Source organism: Syngnathus floridae, chromosome 11, assembly GCF_059516105.1.
Source record: "Syngnathus floridae isolate MCC-2025c chromosome 11, RoL_Sflo_1.0, whole genome shotgun sequence".
NCBI lineage: Eukaryota > Metazoa > Chordata > Actinopteri > Syngnathiformes > Syngnathidae > Syngnathus > Syngnathus floridae.
Genome location: NC_142423.1, coordinates 14924556 through 14937329, shown reverse-complemented (window position 1 = coordinate 14937329; position 12774 = coordinate 14924556). Strand labels below are relative to the sequence as shown.

The 12774-nt window shown below is 44.9% G+C and overlaps 1 protein-coding gene across 4 annotated transcripts in view; it reads left to right on the top strand.

Annotated features, from left to right (window-relative positions):
* slc12a5a (solute carrier family 12 member 5a) overlaps positions 1–12774 on the top strand; it is a 102735-nt gene that overhangs the window by 56453 nt on the left and 33508 nt on the right. For all 4 annotated transcript variants that reach the window (XM_088389356.1, XM_088389357.1, XM_088389358.1 and 1 more), the window contains 2 exons: positions 7696–7796; positions 8532–8669. In XM_088389356.1, the coding sequence (XP_088245482.1) occupies positions 7696–7796; positions 8532–8669 (239 nt within the window). The remainder of the gene's footprint in view (positions 1–7695; positions 7797–8531; positions 8670–12774) is intronic.

Below are 12774 nucleotides of genomic sequence, written 5' to 3'. Positions count from 1 at the left end.
TCGTGATTGGTATTCGTTTTTGGACAATGTTTTTGTCCGATTTGCGCTCCATCGATTGCATCGAAGCATTTAACATCCCCGACAAATGGGACGCGTGCCCAGTGCCCTTCCTCCAGTCATGCTGCACATTGGACAGATGTGCGCTCAAGACGAGATCAAGTGTTCTTAGCTGGAGTGCCACACCGGCGACACATCTGCCTCAGCAGCTGCTTATGAAACGTGGGGAAGATCTGGGTGTGACGCAACCATCGCAAAAACAGAAGGAATTAAGGGGTTAGGACATGAGAGATTTTTTTTCTTCCGGAGGGCAAGGAGGGGCTTAGACGTGGAAAACATATTGGCGGGCGGCACCATGCCGCCTTGTTGTTGAGGAGAGGTTAAGCCGAGCCAGGGACAGAACAGCGCTTAGCATACGTCAGTCACCGGTGACTCAGCTGTGCTGTGCGGGATGTTCACATCCACGCCGCATATTTGACGTGCTTATTATTTGCCATTTTACCTCCCGTTATGGGGAACGTGGGGCAACTCTGCGGTTAAGTCAGATTAGCGACGAGCTGGATTTATCACGATGAGAAAGGATGCAGCAAAGTGTGCTGGTGACTGTCATCCGAAATGAGACGAGCCCAGTAAAGGTTATCGGAGTACATTTTTCGGAGCTGCTTTTACTTCTGGCAAACATGAATGACATCATGCCTCTCTCACTAATAGAACTGTTCTTTCTCCCAGTTAGTTGATGTGAATGCTTGCTAAATCTTAATGCCATGGGCCCACTGTCCAGTATGCCCTATTGTCAAGCATCATTATCCTGAAAAACTCCTATTGATTGTTGCTAGAGACTTAGCTCTAAGTGTCCCTCAGAGAGAAAGAACATGGTTAAGTCTGTCTTGTTGGAAGACTGTGAGTGCGTATTGCAGAATTTCTTACCGGGCCTCGAGGGTGCTGGTTGCAAGCTTCTGGGTGAAGATTGGAGAGTGCACAAGTTTGAAAACGCAGAAAATTGCAGGTTAAGAGATGAACTCTTGAGGCTTACGCTCCGAGAAAGCGGCTTGAAGATATGCAACTGGAGGCCAAAGGCTTGTAGGCTGAAGCCAGGAGGTCGCAGACCAAAAGCTTCAATTTAAAAATTTGTGCTTGGAAGCTCAAGACTCAAAACTGTTGACTTAAGAGTAAAGATGAATAAGCTACCAAAGTGATAACGTCATGCAAGTCTATCAAAGTATTTCTCTTGTAAACTGATTGGATGGCCAGTGTGTGTCTCATGGCTAATGGCAACCGTGCTTGTGTTAGTTCAGCCTGCGTGTTTGTAAATACTCGCTGTTTTAAATGGCGTGTAGCATTTGTTACGCCTGCCATCTGTTTGCAAAAAAAAGAGAGAGCATTCATTTCATTTGAGTGAAAGCAACTGTTAGATAGTACAGCTTGTCTTGGCCCACTCAACCCTATTGAGATAATTGATAGATGATGTTGAAGGCACATGATCTTAAAATGCTGTTTTCCGTTCATGTGATGAGTGCTGCTTTGTGTCTGGGATGGATGTATAGCAGTATGGTGCCATGGTGAAAATTCATGTTTAGAATGAAGAGATCCCTTTTGTTGATCCCTCTCAATTCCCGATGCTCTTGAACTCGTATCGAATGCAGCATCTCAGCGTCATTTTTCTCCTCGCAGACACACATTCATATTGTGTCCCTTATCATTGTCGTAGCTCTGCCTGCCAAGGAGTAATGTGTTTGGTCTTGCACACAAAAGCACATTTCCTCAAGATATTGTGGAAGACCATGGCCAGTTAAAAAAACATTTGGTGACGAGGAGGGGCTTCTAAGACTTTGATGAGAATGGATTGCTACCATCGTATGGGAAAATACCAAGTGCTTTGGGTAAGGTTAAGTAAGGTAGGGTTGGGGTTCACCATTAGGGTTAATATTACCTTGTAAGTTTAGTTGTAAGAGGTAGTTTGCCCGCTGAGAATTAAATGAAACGACTGACTTTGGAGATACTTGTATTAGAAGTCCCACTGCGGTAGTTGAAACTTTTACTTCCCTACTAATTTAGGGAGCATGCTTTTTTGTAATCTTTGAAATTTCCCACGAGTGGGAAATTGAGCTCCAATCAGAAGCTCCACAGATAGGGAAAGCTTTTTCCGCCCATGCTATCTTCTGCCGCCAGAGTATGGCATCGAAATTTCACCATCATTTCAAGGATGGACGTACAGGAGGGGGCAAGGGACGGAAGTGCTAATGAATAAAGTTAAGTCGATGTCAGTTACTTAAAAAAAAAGTCAATTAGGTAAGACTTGCATTGGTTACCTCAGATTGTGATGACTGATGGACAGCTAAAGAGCCACCAAGGACAGATATCAGTCACTGTAACTGAGTTAGTGTGTCTGTATACATGTGCGCATGTGTGTGTGTGTGTGTGTGTGTGTGTGTGTAAAGGAGAGATTGGAGAAAGGGCAGAACAGCATCAGTCATCATTGTCACTAAACACTGCAGTGTTTGGCTCAGGTCCACACACGTACGTGCGCGTGCACACGCACACACGCGCGCACACACACGCACACGCACACACACACACACACACACACACGTATCGGAACACCCTGGCCACCGCGCAAACAGGATAAGCAGCTGCATAATTCATAAGCGTGATCAAAGGCAGACAATGGTTGCTGTCTTTGAGTATGCGGGTCCATCAGGACTCATTCCGACACATCACACGCGGAGGTAAAGATGGAGGGATGACCTCTTTACGTCCAGCCTCCCTCCCTCCCTCCCTCCCTTCCTCCACCTTTTATTCAAAGAGCACTTTTGTCTAGACTAAGTCAAAGTGGAGATAAAGCTGGCTGTGTTTGTGGGAGTTGCTGCAGAAAATCCAGAGGGGGCAAAAAAAAAAAAGTGTTTTGGCTTCATTGCTAAATGAATATTTCATGTAATGCGGATGAGTATGAACATCCGAGCTATATGCAGTACATATCAAAAGTCTACACACCCTTGTTCAGATCCCAAGGTTTTTTATATGAAAAATGAGACCATTTAAAAAAAAATCAAATCTACCCACAACCCCAATGAAGTCAATTGGTTATTGAAAACATTCATTCTTCAAGGTGATACCTTAGCACATCCCAGAGGCCTTGTCATCAGTGGAAATGTGGTGGCGGGCGAGGAGGGGAAAGGCATGCCCTTAAAGCTTTCAACTCGTAACTGCTAAACAGTTGTTTCATTATTTATTTAGTCGTCTGCCTGAGGCTGCAAATGTCCGCAAAGATCTACCCCAGCCCCGCCCCGCCCAATTGTTGCGGTGGGCCTCTGGCTCCGCAAGGCGCCAGTATCGTACACACCAAAGAGTCAAAAGCTGATCTTCACACACATACTTTGTGCACACTATCAGTAAAGGAGTGTGACTTCAGTGGGTCGCCCAGGTAATGCACCTGTACTGAGGCGCCTGATAAATCTCACAATGCTGCAGTCTTATCTGTTGCAGGGAGGGAGGCAGATGGAAGAAAAGTGCTTCACTGTGTCTGTGTGCGTGCGTGTTTTTACAAAGAAAAGAAGAAAGTCGGATAAGACAAAACCATTGAGTTGACATAAACGCAAGTGCAACTTGCAACTCCGCCGAATAATTAAAAGGATCATCAGTTGTAAAGCAATTCACTAGTGACAGGCAGCTGTAATGACTCTCAGCAATTCATGTTAAGGCATGGTCTACGAGCGGTTTGCTCAGGTGCCTCACAGTCACGAGGCTCTGGGTTGGAATCTCTTGTGTGGCACTTGCAGGATTTCTTCCAAGTACTCGAGCTTCCTCCCACATATCCAAAAAACATCCAAGACTCCATCTTGTCCAATGCTTCTTTGTCGACACGCGCCTTGCTATTGACCGGCGATCGATATCAGTTATATTTGACTTAGTTTGAAGATAGTGTGCCCGTAGTTGGAGAAAGCACAGTCAATTGGGCTCATATGACTTGAAAGTGCCACGTCTGTCGGTGCTACTGCAGCATTTTGCCCGGCGGAGGATGTGCAGCACTTAAACAGTTTACAAGCTACTTTGGCCCTAAATAATGCACAAGTAAGCTGGCTGACCTCGGGTCTTGTCAGCTTTGTAAATTCCATTTGGAACTTTTTCACATGAGAAAGTCCTTCAACAGATACTGTACGAAAGATTTTGAGGAAAAAAAAAATAGCCAGCGACGCTTCAAGCCTTGTTCACCTACATGTGCAGATGGGGAGTAGAAAATGGAAGGAAGTGTTTTTTATTTGTGGTATCTTCCATGCAGTATACATGACCCTGGGCTTACAAACAGGTTGTTGGTCCCATCGCTGGCGTCATGCCTCAGATAGCAGACTTTCATATCACACCTGTAGTCAATGGATGGACGCGTTTGCCCTTCTTATGACCTGGCACTTCATGAAAAGTCAAAAATGGCACCACCTTTGCGCTTGCACCGATTTCCTTAGCGCTGTGGAGTAATTGAAGCCAACCTCACCTCTCCCTTTCCACTCAATCTTTTTGCCCATTCATTGGTACTATCCTTACCTTACTTTTTTTTCCAACCCCTTCGGCTCGCCAGCTCTAGCCAATTTCTCCCGCCGGCCCCTTTGGATCGAGAGAGTTAGTTGTGCGGCTGATGGGCCGCTCCCACCACCTTTACGGCCAAGCTTCGTTGGGGGCGTGGGTGTTCAACGTTCATGCCTTGTGGATGCACGAACACGCGGAGGAATGACTGTGAAGGGATGTCGGAATCGATTTGGAAAATTGAAATATGAAAGCAATTCAGCCCGCTGGTCCAATTGTGGTCAGCCGTAAAAAATGCAATCCAAGCAGGATCTGGAAGCAAAGAAGTTGAAGTGAAAGCGGAGGGACCTGTGTCAAAATGGAAGGTGGCGAAGCATTCAAATTCATACTAAGGCAAAGTGGCAGCCTGAATACTGATAAGGGCCACGGGTCCACTCTGCAGTCACATACAGTGACATTAATGTTCCGTTTTAAAAATGCATCCTGGCCAAGACTAGTCAAGGATGAGGGCCATTCAAATGGACTGCGAGGCAGACGTGTTAACCGTGCTGCTGTAATGCTGGGATCGGTGCCGCAGGAAAGCATGTTCGGAGATTTGCAACCCAAAATCTCAGACCAGTGAGGCAGCTGTGCTATTTATTGTGCTGCCCCTTTCAAAACATTCTCCATCAAAATATAATCATGATCTGCTGGCTGCGACTCCCAAAAAAAGCTCTTTGCCGTGTTGTGAGAATGTCCCATGGATCAGTCTGGGTACATGTTAATATATTTTCAATCCCGATTTGACTGGAATTTAGATTAAAGTGACCTTAATCCTCTACCTCGTTTCACCGGCTGCGGGCGAGCCAGAAGAGACCTATAGCCTCTCGGCTGGCGGACTGCAGTGGTGAAGTACTTCTGCGGCGGAAATAATGGGCAGAAAACGCAAGCCCATTTCTTTACTCTTCTTTCACATCATAAAATGTATCAATTTCATTTTGTGCTCAATGCAAGCATGCATAATTATGATATAATATTATATGAACTGGTGATTGATTGATGGATGGATTGATTGGAATGATGATTCTAACAATTCTATTTGAATATACGTATAATGTGTCAGGAGAATGTCATCATTTCTGATGATGGCATGAGAAGCATTGGTGTGTAAAAAGAGCTAACGATAACAAGAGTACAATTGAGTTGCATCGTTCTGATCTGTGTTTGTAATATTTTGCCACTCCATTTGATGCGTTCAACTTTTACGTCTTCCAAGCCCTCCAATAATGATGGTTATTGTTACTTTTCAGTCTCTTCACGACTGCACTGCGCCCGGCGCGCCGGTCGATAGCGCAAATTCAAATGCTCCCTTATGGCTTTGTCCAAAGAACAGAAGAACTGTAAACCGGCCTTGTGAGCTGCAAAATGTGCAAACACGGTACTTGTGAGGGAAGCACTTGTAGACCAACAATGGCTCTCTTCACTCCACTCGTCTATTTATGTGTCTGACTTGACCTAATATTTGAACTCCATTAACCCCGATAAAGCCTCCTCAAAAAAACAAAGCAACCTAAATTACTGTCGCATGGACAGGGTGACAAATACTATACAGTAAAGTCATTGTGGGACTCAGCATGTTTGGGAGGTGAACTGTAAATTGCCTAAATGGTGCGTCGGGGACATTGTGATCTGCTTTGGCTAGTTGCCCGGGAGATCGTAAACACACACGACGACAACAATGACAATGGGCAAAGGCACCTTCGCAGAGTGACTTACAATTTGGATGACGGGTGCTGTGAAGTTCCGTTGACCGCGATACCGTGCGTTCCTTTGTTGAATGGGCTACATCTTAATATAATTGATTTTTTTTTTTTAAATAATTTGAAATAATTTGTCTTTTCTTTCTGTTGGGAGGCAGCATCGTGCGGAAAAGACTCTAGTCATAGAATATAAAATTGAAGAAGAAAGACGAAATGTTTGTTGAGCATCTGCAAATCATTTTCCCATCAGTTGACCCCTAATGGTATTCCCAAAAAGGTTTGTGCGGCTTTGGTAAGAGTATCCAATGTGCAGTGAGCCTCAAAGCTGTGGATTTGGACCATGGATAGCGAGAGGCTTTGACAGAGTGAGCCGCTGTTGGACGCCTCCCATCAGATTGCAGAGCAATAAGCCGCTCAGGGGGAGGTGAGTTCTTCTTGAGCTGCGTCATGTTTCCTGAAGCGGCCCGTCCATCACTTGTGCAATGACGGACTTTAATTGTGAGAGAGTAGGAAGAAATGAAGTGTGAAGGATCGCATTCTTTGGGGGCATCCGACCTTCACATGTACTCAGCGATACTATGTGCCTCAGATCATTCATTTGTCCCTTTCATTCTAGTTCACAAGCTGACTTGGTTGCTGTGTGTTTTCTTCTTTACAGGAATGCCAATTGCTAAATACAACAAATTCAAGTTTGCTTATCATGGAAAATCTTTTTGCCAGTATTTGCATAGAACATGCGAGCTGGCACTTATGAATGTCTTACTTGACCGGATTGCCTTACTTGACCCTCAAGGGAGAAATGTCAATCAACTAACTGAATGGCAATTTTAAATCTCTGGCTATTTTTGTCATCGTCCATGTTTGGGTCTTGTCCCACGAGGATTCAAATGCTAGAGTAGAGCAAGGCTATCAAGAAGTTCATATTCATCAAGCTCTCGAGTCGTTTTAGTGTTCCGTTCGCCAATCCTCCGTCTGTGTCTTCACGCTTTTTTTTGTCCTCGTCATTTGTTGGTCTGTGTCTAGCCGTGGCCGGCGTCACGCCACATGGTCGCCGCGGCACCGCTATAAATAACTTGGTCTTGCAGCACTGAGGGCTGAGAGCCAGAGGGAGAAAGAGCAAGCTGCTGTCTCCCCAAGGTGGTGCTCCAGGCCTGAGGCATAACACATTCATGTCGTTCATTTTCTTTTCAAACTAATCTGGGATGAATGAAGAGCTACAGTGCAATTAAACGGTGCATCCAAAAGAGGTGCTTTTCTCGGAGTGTATTTTGTGTCTTACTTTTCACTCCAACTCTGATCAACTGGTCTTATCAATTTATTATGAATGAACTTTTTTTAATTGTAAAAATGACTTCATGGCCATAGTATATAAAAGGCCTGCGTCGTCAAACGTCACTCGTCTGGCGTGTGTCGTTTGACTTCCTGTTCTCGTCTCTCTTTGCAGGTGACAATAACCCCAAGGAGAGCAGCCCCTTTATCAACAGCAGCGATGCAGCGGCCGAGAAGAGCCAGCAGTACGATGGCAAGCACATGGCCCTGTTTGAGGTACGTGTGATCCTTCTCACATTTTGAGCAGCGGCGGCCCTGGCAGACTGGCGATCGATGTCGGCAACAACAGCGCGAAGGCCGTGTGGGAGCGGAGGGTTAATGCAAGCTAATCTCACACGGGTGCAGGGATCAACGTGAAAAGGAGGCAATTTGTTACAAACCCCTGCACAAATATACTCAAATGGTCCCACCCATGTGACATTTGAGCAGAAAGGGAAGGCGGTGTTTAATACAGCCGGCATCCATTCCGATTTCACTTTGGGAATATTACCGATCGACAGAAAACCCTGAGAGTGAAGGCGGCTGCGTCGCTGTCCGTGGTTCTGAATGTTCTTCCTTCACGCTGCCGGCATATTGCTTGTCGCTGTCCGTGGTTCTGAATGTTCTCCCTTCACGCTGCCGGCATATATACGTGTCGCTGCCCGTGGTTCTGAATGTTCTCCCTTCACCCTGCTTGCATACGCATCTGCGTGTCGCTGTCCGTGGTTCTGAACATTCTCTGTTGATATTGCTTGCATGTAGTACGCGCGCCGCTATCCATGCTTCACGAATAGTGTAAATCTACTAAATAATCCTGAAATATTGGACAGTAACTTTATTCACAGTAACTTAAATATCCCCACCGTAAAAAAAATCAATCACATTACAGTAACAGTTGCTCATGCAGCCAACTATGATAATATAAGAAATGCATCTCTTGACTCATCCGTGTGCTATTTTGTGCATGTACAGGAGGAAATGGACACCAGTCCCATGGTGTCGTCTCTGCTCAGCAGCCTGGCCAACTACTCCAACCTGCCGCAAGGAAGCAAGGAGCACGAGGAGGCCGAGAACAACGAGGCTGAGCCGTCCCGCAAGAAACCCGTCAAGGTATTGCAAGAACATAGCACGCCCACACACACACACACGTACGCCAATTAAGTCCTAACAAGCCAGCAAAAAGTCAATACCCCTATTTATTTTTTGACAGAAGAAATACTTTCCAAGTGCCAGTGAAACAGCCTGCTAAGGGAAAATATTTGATGGCAATTAACAAGCGTATTTTGCCTCGATTTGAGATATTTAGTCTTGATTCATTTTTGCAGTGAATGCTTTTAAAGAAGCTCTGGGGATAAGAAAAACTCCGAATCTCCTCTCGCCGTCAGAAGCCGTCAATCATTTTCAGTTGACATTCTAAATCTCCGGTTTGCATTACTGTGGTGCATCTTAAATGTCACTCACTAATGAGTTGCTGTCACACTATCCGACACAATTTCTTTCATGAAGGAGTTTGTTTCTCTGGGACTTTGTCCGCCTCGTGCATCTTTAGTCACTGCAGCAAAGCCAGATACATAACAAGGCGCGTAACGAAGGGCTCGGGATCATTGGAGGCGGAACGTGGTTTGGACTTACTCCCGACGTTCTCCGATTGTGACAGTTGGACAGTTTTTCCATGGCCTTTGACCCGTCATGTCTGCCCAGGTGCTTCATCAGCGCCCCCGTGATATTTTCCTTCCTCGTCACGTCACTTGTGACGAGCCGCGGCTCTTTCGCTCCAGCACCGTCGTCCTCATTTTGAACTCGGTGATGTCTTTTGACGTTCCTGTCTGGTGCACTTCCTTTACTGTAAATCCTGATGAGTCGTGTAGATAAAACAGGGTGTTTTTATTTGACCGGAGGCTGCTGACAAGTTTCAAGATGCTTGTCTATAGGTGGGCCGCAATTTAATGTGCACACCAATTGATGGCAGGCTAGGATAGTCCGCAGCTCACCTATAAGCGCTCTATAAAATGGATGGATGAGGCGACAAACATGACACCATCAGGGGTTCTAAAATGGAGCCCTGCCCTAGCCCTGGCACGTTAAGTGACCCGATTGTTCACAAATTTAAGTGTGAATGGTATTTGTCAGTACTATATGTGCCTTCTGATGTGTGCCCCACCTCCTTTGACAGAAGCATATCTCCATATCTCACGCATGTCCCGAATAAGGTCAGGCATTACTATTTGTCTATAGGTGCCCTGTGATTGACCAGCAGGCTGTGCAGGCTTTATTCTGCTTCTGTGGCCAAAAGTCAGCTGGGATAGTCTCCAATTCAAATGTGACTCTGGACAAGATAAGCGCTTTAGAAAATAAATGGATGCACTGTTCCTGATTCTGCCTGATTCAATCTAAAGCAATGGAATTCGTTTCGGTAAAAGGCAACATAAAGACGCCGTTGGACAAATTGAATTGCTGCTTTCAGTTCCGCAACAAGCCAGACGCAAAGCCCCAGGTAGGGAGAAAAGTATTATGCTGTCTTGAAGAAACACTGTAGGAAGTTCTGCTGCATTAAGAATATTCCCAGTGAATTCATCAAGCATATTTGCGTGAATCAGCCTTTTAAATATTGTCAATTATATCGTGGGTGAGCAGTGTATATTGATCATTAAAACCGATGCCTGTATGAATCATCTTAAGTAATGAATTCATTCTTTGGAGAAATCATTGCCTTATTATACCTTTAATTTGACCTCATCTACTAAATTGCCTAGCATCTGTCCATTTTAAAAATCAAATGTGGTGAGCGTAAAGGTTTGTCCCCACTCATGGCAAATCCTGCAAGTAGAAGCTGGGGGAACTATTTGGAGGTTTTTCCTCGGGTCCATAAATCCTAGGTGCTGGTCTAATCTCCATCCTGTCAACTCAACCTCACCAATACATTAATACTTGCATAATGCATTTTTGCAGCGCCACCAATCAGCGAGACATTGCACTGCCAATCTCTCCATCGCCTTTTCATTAAGGCTGCCTGTCGTGGTTTGTCACTCGCCTTCCTTCCCTCTCCATTTCTGCTCTCCATCTCCCTCATCATCACCTCCTCCCGGGGAGGGGGGGAGAGAGAGATGGCTTTTCTTTGTATGGCAGTGTGAAAGGCGAGATTGGCAGATTACTCGTTCTGTGACATGAGGGGGCCGTCTGTAGGTCGGGCAAGTTCAAGCGCAAAATGGCCTGTGATTCACACCATACAACAAATCTCTTGGACTAGGTTTTGGACTAGGAAAAAAAAAAAAAAGACCTCTTCACTCAGAAATGTCCACATGATTGTCTATTTTCAATATCTATTTTAATCATATTATATTCCATAGTAATTATTGATTTTAAAAAGTAGATGCTGTATAGAATTGTACTTGTCATTTTCACTGTTGATAGCTGTAACATAAGGCTACTTGCTTAAAACGTTATTTTTAATTTTGTGTACAAAAATCAGTCATACTTAAATAAAATATACATTTTGTAATTTCAGTTTTATTTATTTGACATCATTAATTATATTTATTTCATATTCCATCTTCATTATTCTACTTTAATTACTTTAATCTAACCATACATCTAGAGTACTAATTAATAGTATTGTGGAATCATCTTATGAAATCTCTCCACCCCAAGTGGATGCAGATTTTTGATATTTACAGGCCAGACTGGTCCCTTACATGTTCACAGCATCTAAATACACTCACACATTGGCATAACGCCCACAGATATAAGTCCCAATGATCGTGAGCAGCAGGGGGGGGGCCCCATTTCAACCCCTTACACTGAGTGCCAAGCAGGGAAGAAATGGGTACCATTGTTATAGTCACTGGTATGACTCGGCAGGGGTTTGAACCCACAACCTCCCAAACTCAGGGCGGACACTCTCCTCTCCGGCCACTGAGCTGGTAAACACTTGTATCGTAGTATAACACTTATAGTCGTTTTTAAATAACAGACATTTGGTTAACTGCTTTATATGACAATATGTGTAGGTACACCTTCAATAGGTACACTAACCAAGGTTTAAACAAAACAAAAAATAATAAATAAATAAAGCACAAATTTTCACTGATCTAGTCGCTTGTGAGCTGCTCCATAAAAGCATACATGTTCCATGGACTGAGAGCAAGGCTTCCATAGGGTAGTGGTTAGTGCTCTGGGCTTTCACCCCACTGACCCGGGTTCGAATCTCAGTGGGATCAAAAAATTTTCACTGCGCTAGTCGCTTATGAGCTGCTCCATAAAACCATACATGTTCCATGTACTGAGAGCAAGGCTTCCATAGGGTAGTGGTTAGTGTTCTGGGCTTTCACCCCAGCGACCCGGGTTCGAATCTCAGTGGGATCCAAAAATTTTCACTGAGCTAGTCGCTTGTGAGCCGCTCCATAAAACCATACATGTTCCATGTAATGAGAGCAAGACTTCCATAGGGTGGTGGTTAGTGCTCTGGGCTTTCACCCCAGCGACCTGGGTTCGAATCTCAGTGGGATCCAAAAATTTTCACTGATCTAGTCGCTTGTGAGCTGCTCCATAAAAGCATACATGTTCCATGTACTGAGAGCAAGGCTTCCATAGGGTAGTGGTTAGTGCTCTGGGCTATCACCCCAGCGACCCGGGTTCGAATCTCAGTGCGATCAAAATATTTTCACTGATCTAGTCGCTTGTGAGCTGCTCCATAAAAGCATACATGTTCCATGTACTGAGAGCAAGGCTTCCATAGGGTAGTGGTTAGTGCTCTGGGCTTTCACCCCAGCGAACCGGGTTCGAATCTCAGTGGGATCCAAAAATTTTCACTGAGCTAGTCGCTTGTGAGCTGCTCCATAAAACCATACATGTTCCATGTACTGAGAGCAAGGCTTCCATAGGGTGGTGGTTAGTGCTCTGGGCTTTCACCCCAGCGACCCGGGTTCAAATCCTAGGGTTAGAGTAAGAGCGAGGGTTAGTTTTAGAGCTAGGGTTAGTTTTAGAGCTAGGGTTAGGGTTAGAGCTAGGGTTAGGGTTAGAATTAGAGTGAGGGTTAGAGCTAGGGTCAGGGTTAGAATTAGAGCTAGGGTTAGAGCTAGGTTTAGGGTTAGGGTTAGAGTTAGTGCGAGGGTTAGAGTTAGAGCTAGGCTTAGGGTTAGGGTTAGAGCTAGGGTTAGGCTTAGAGCTGTTTTTGTGTGTGTCGTGTGTGTAGTGTATATGTGTGTGTTGTGTATGT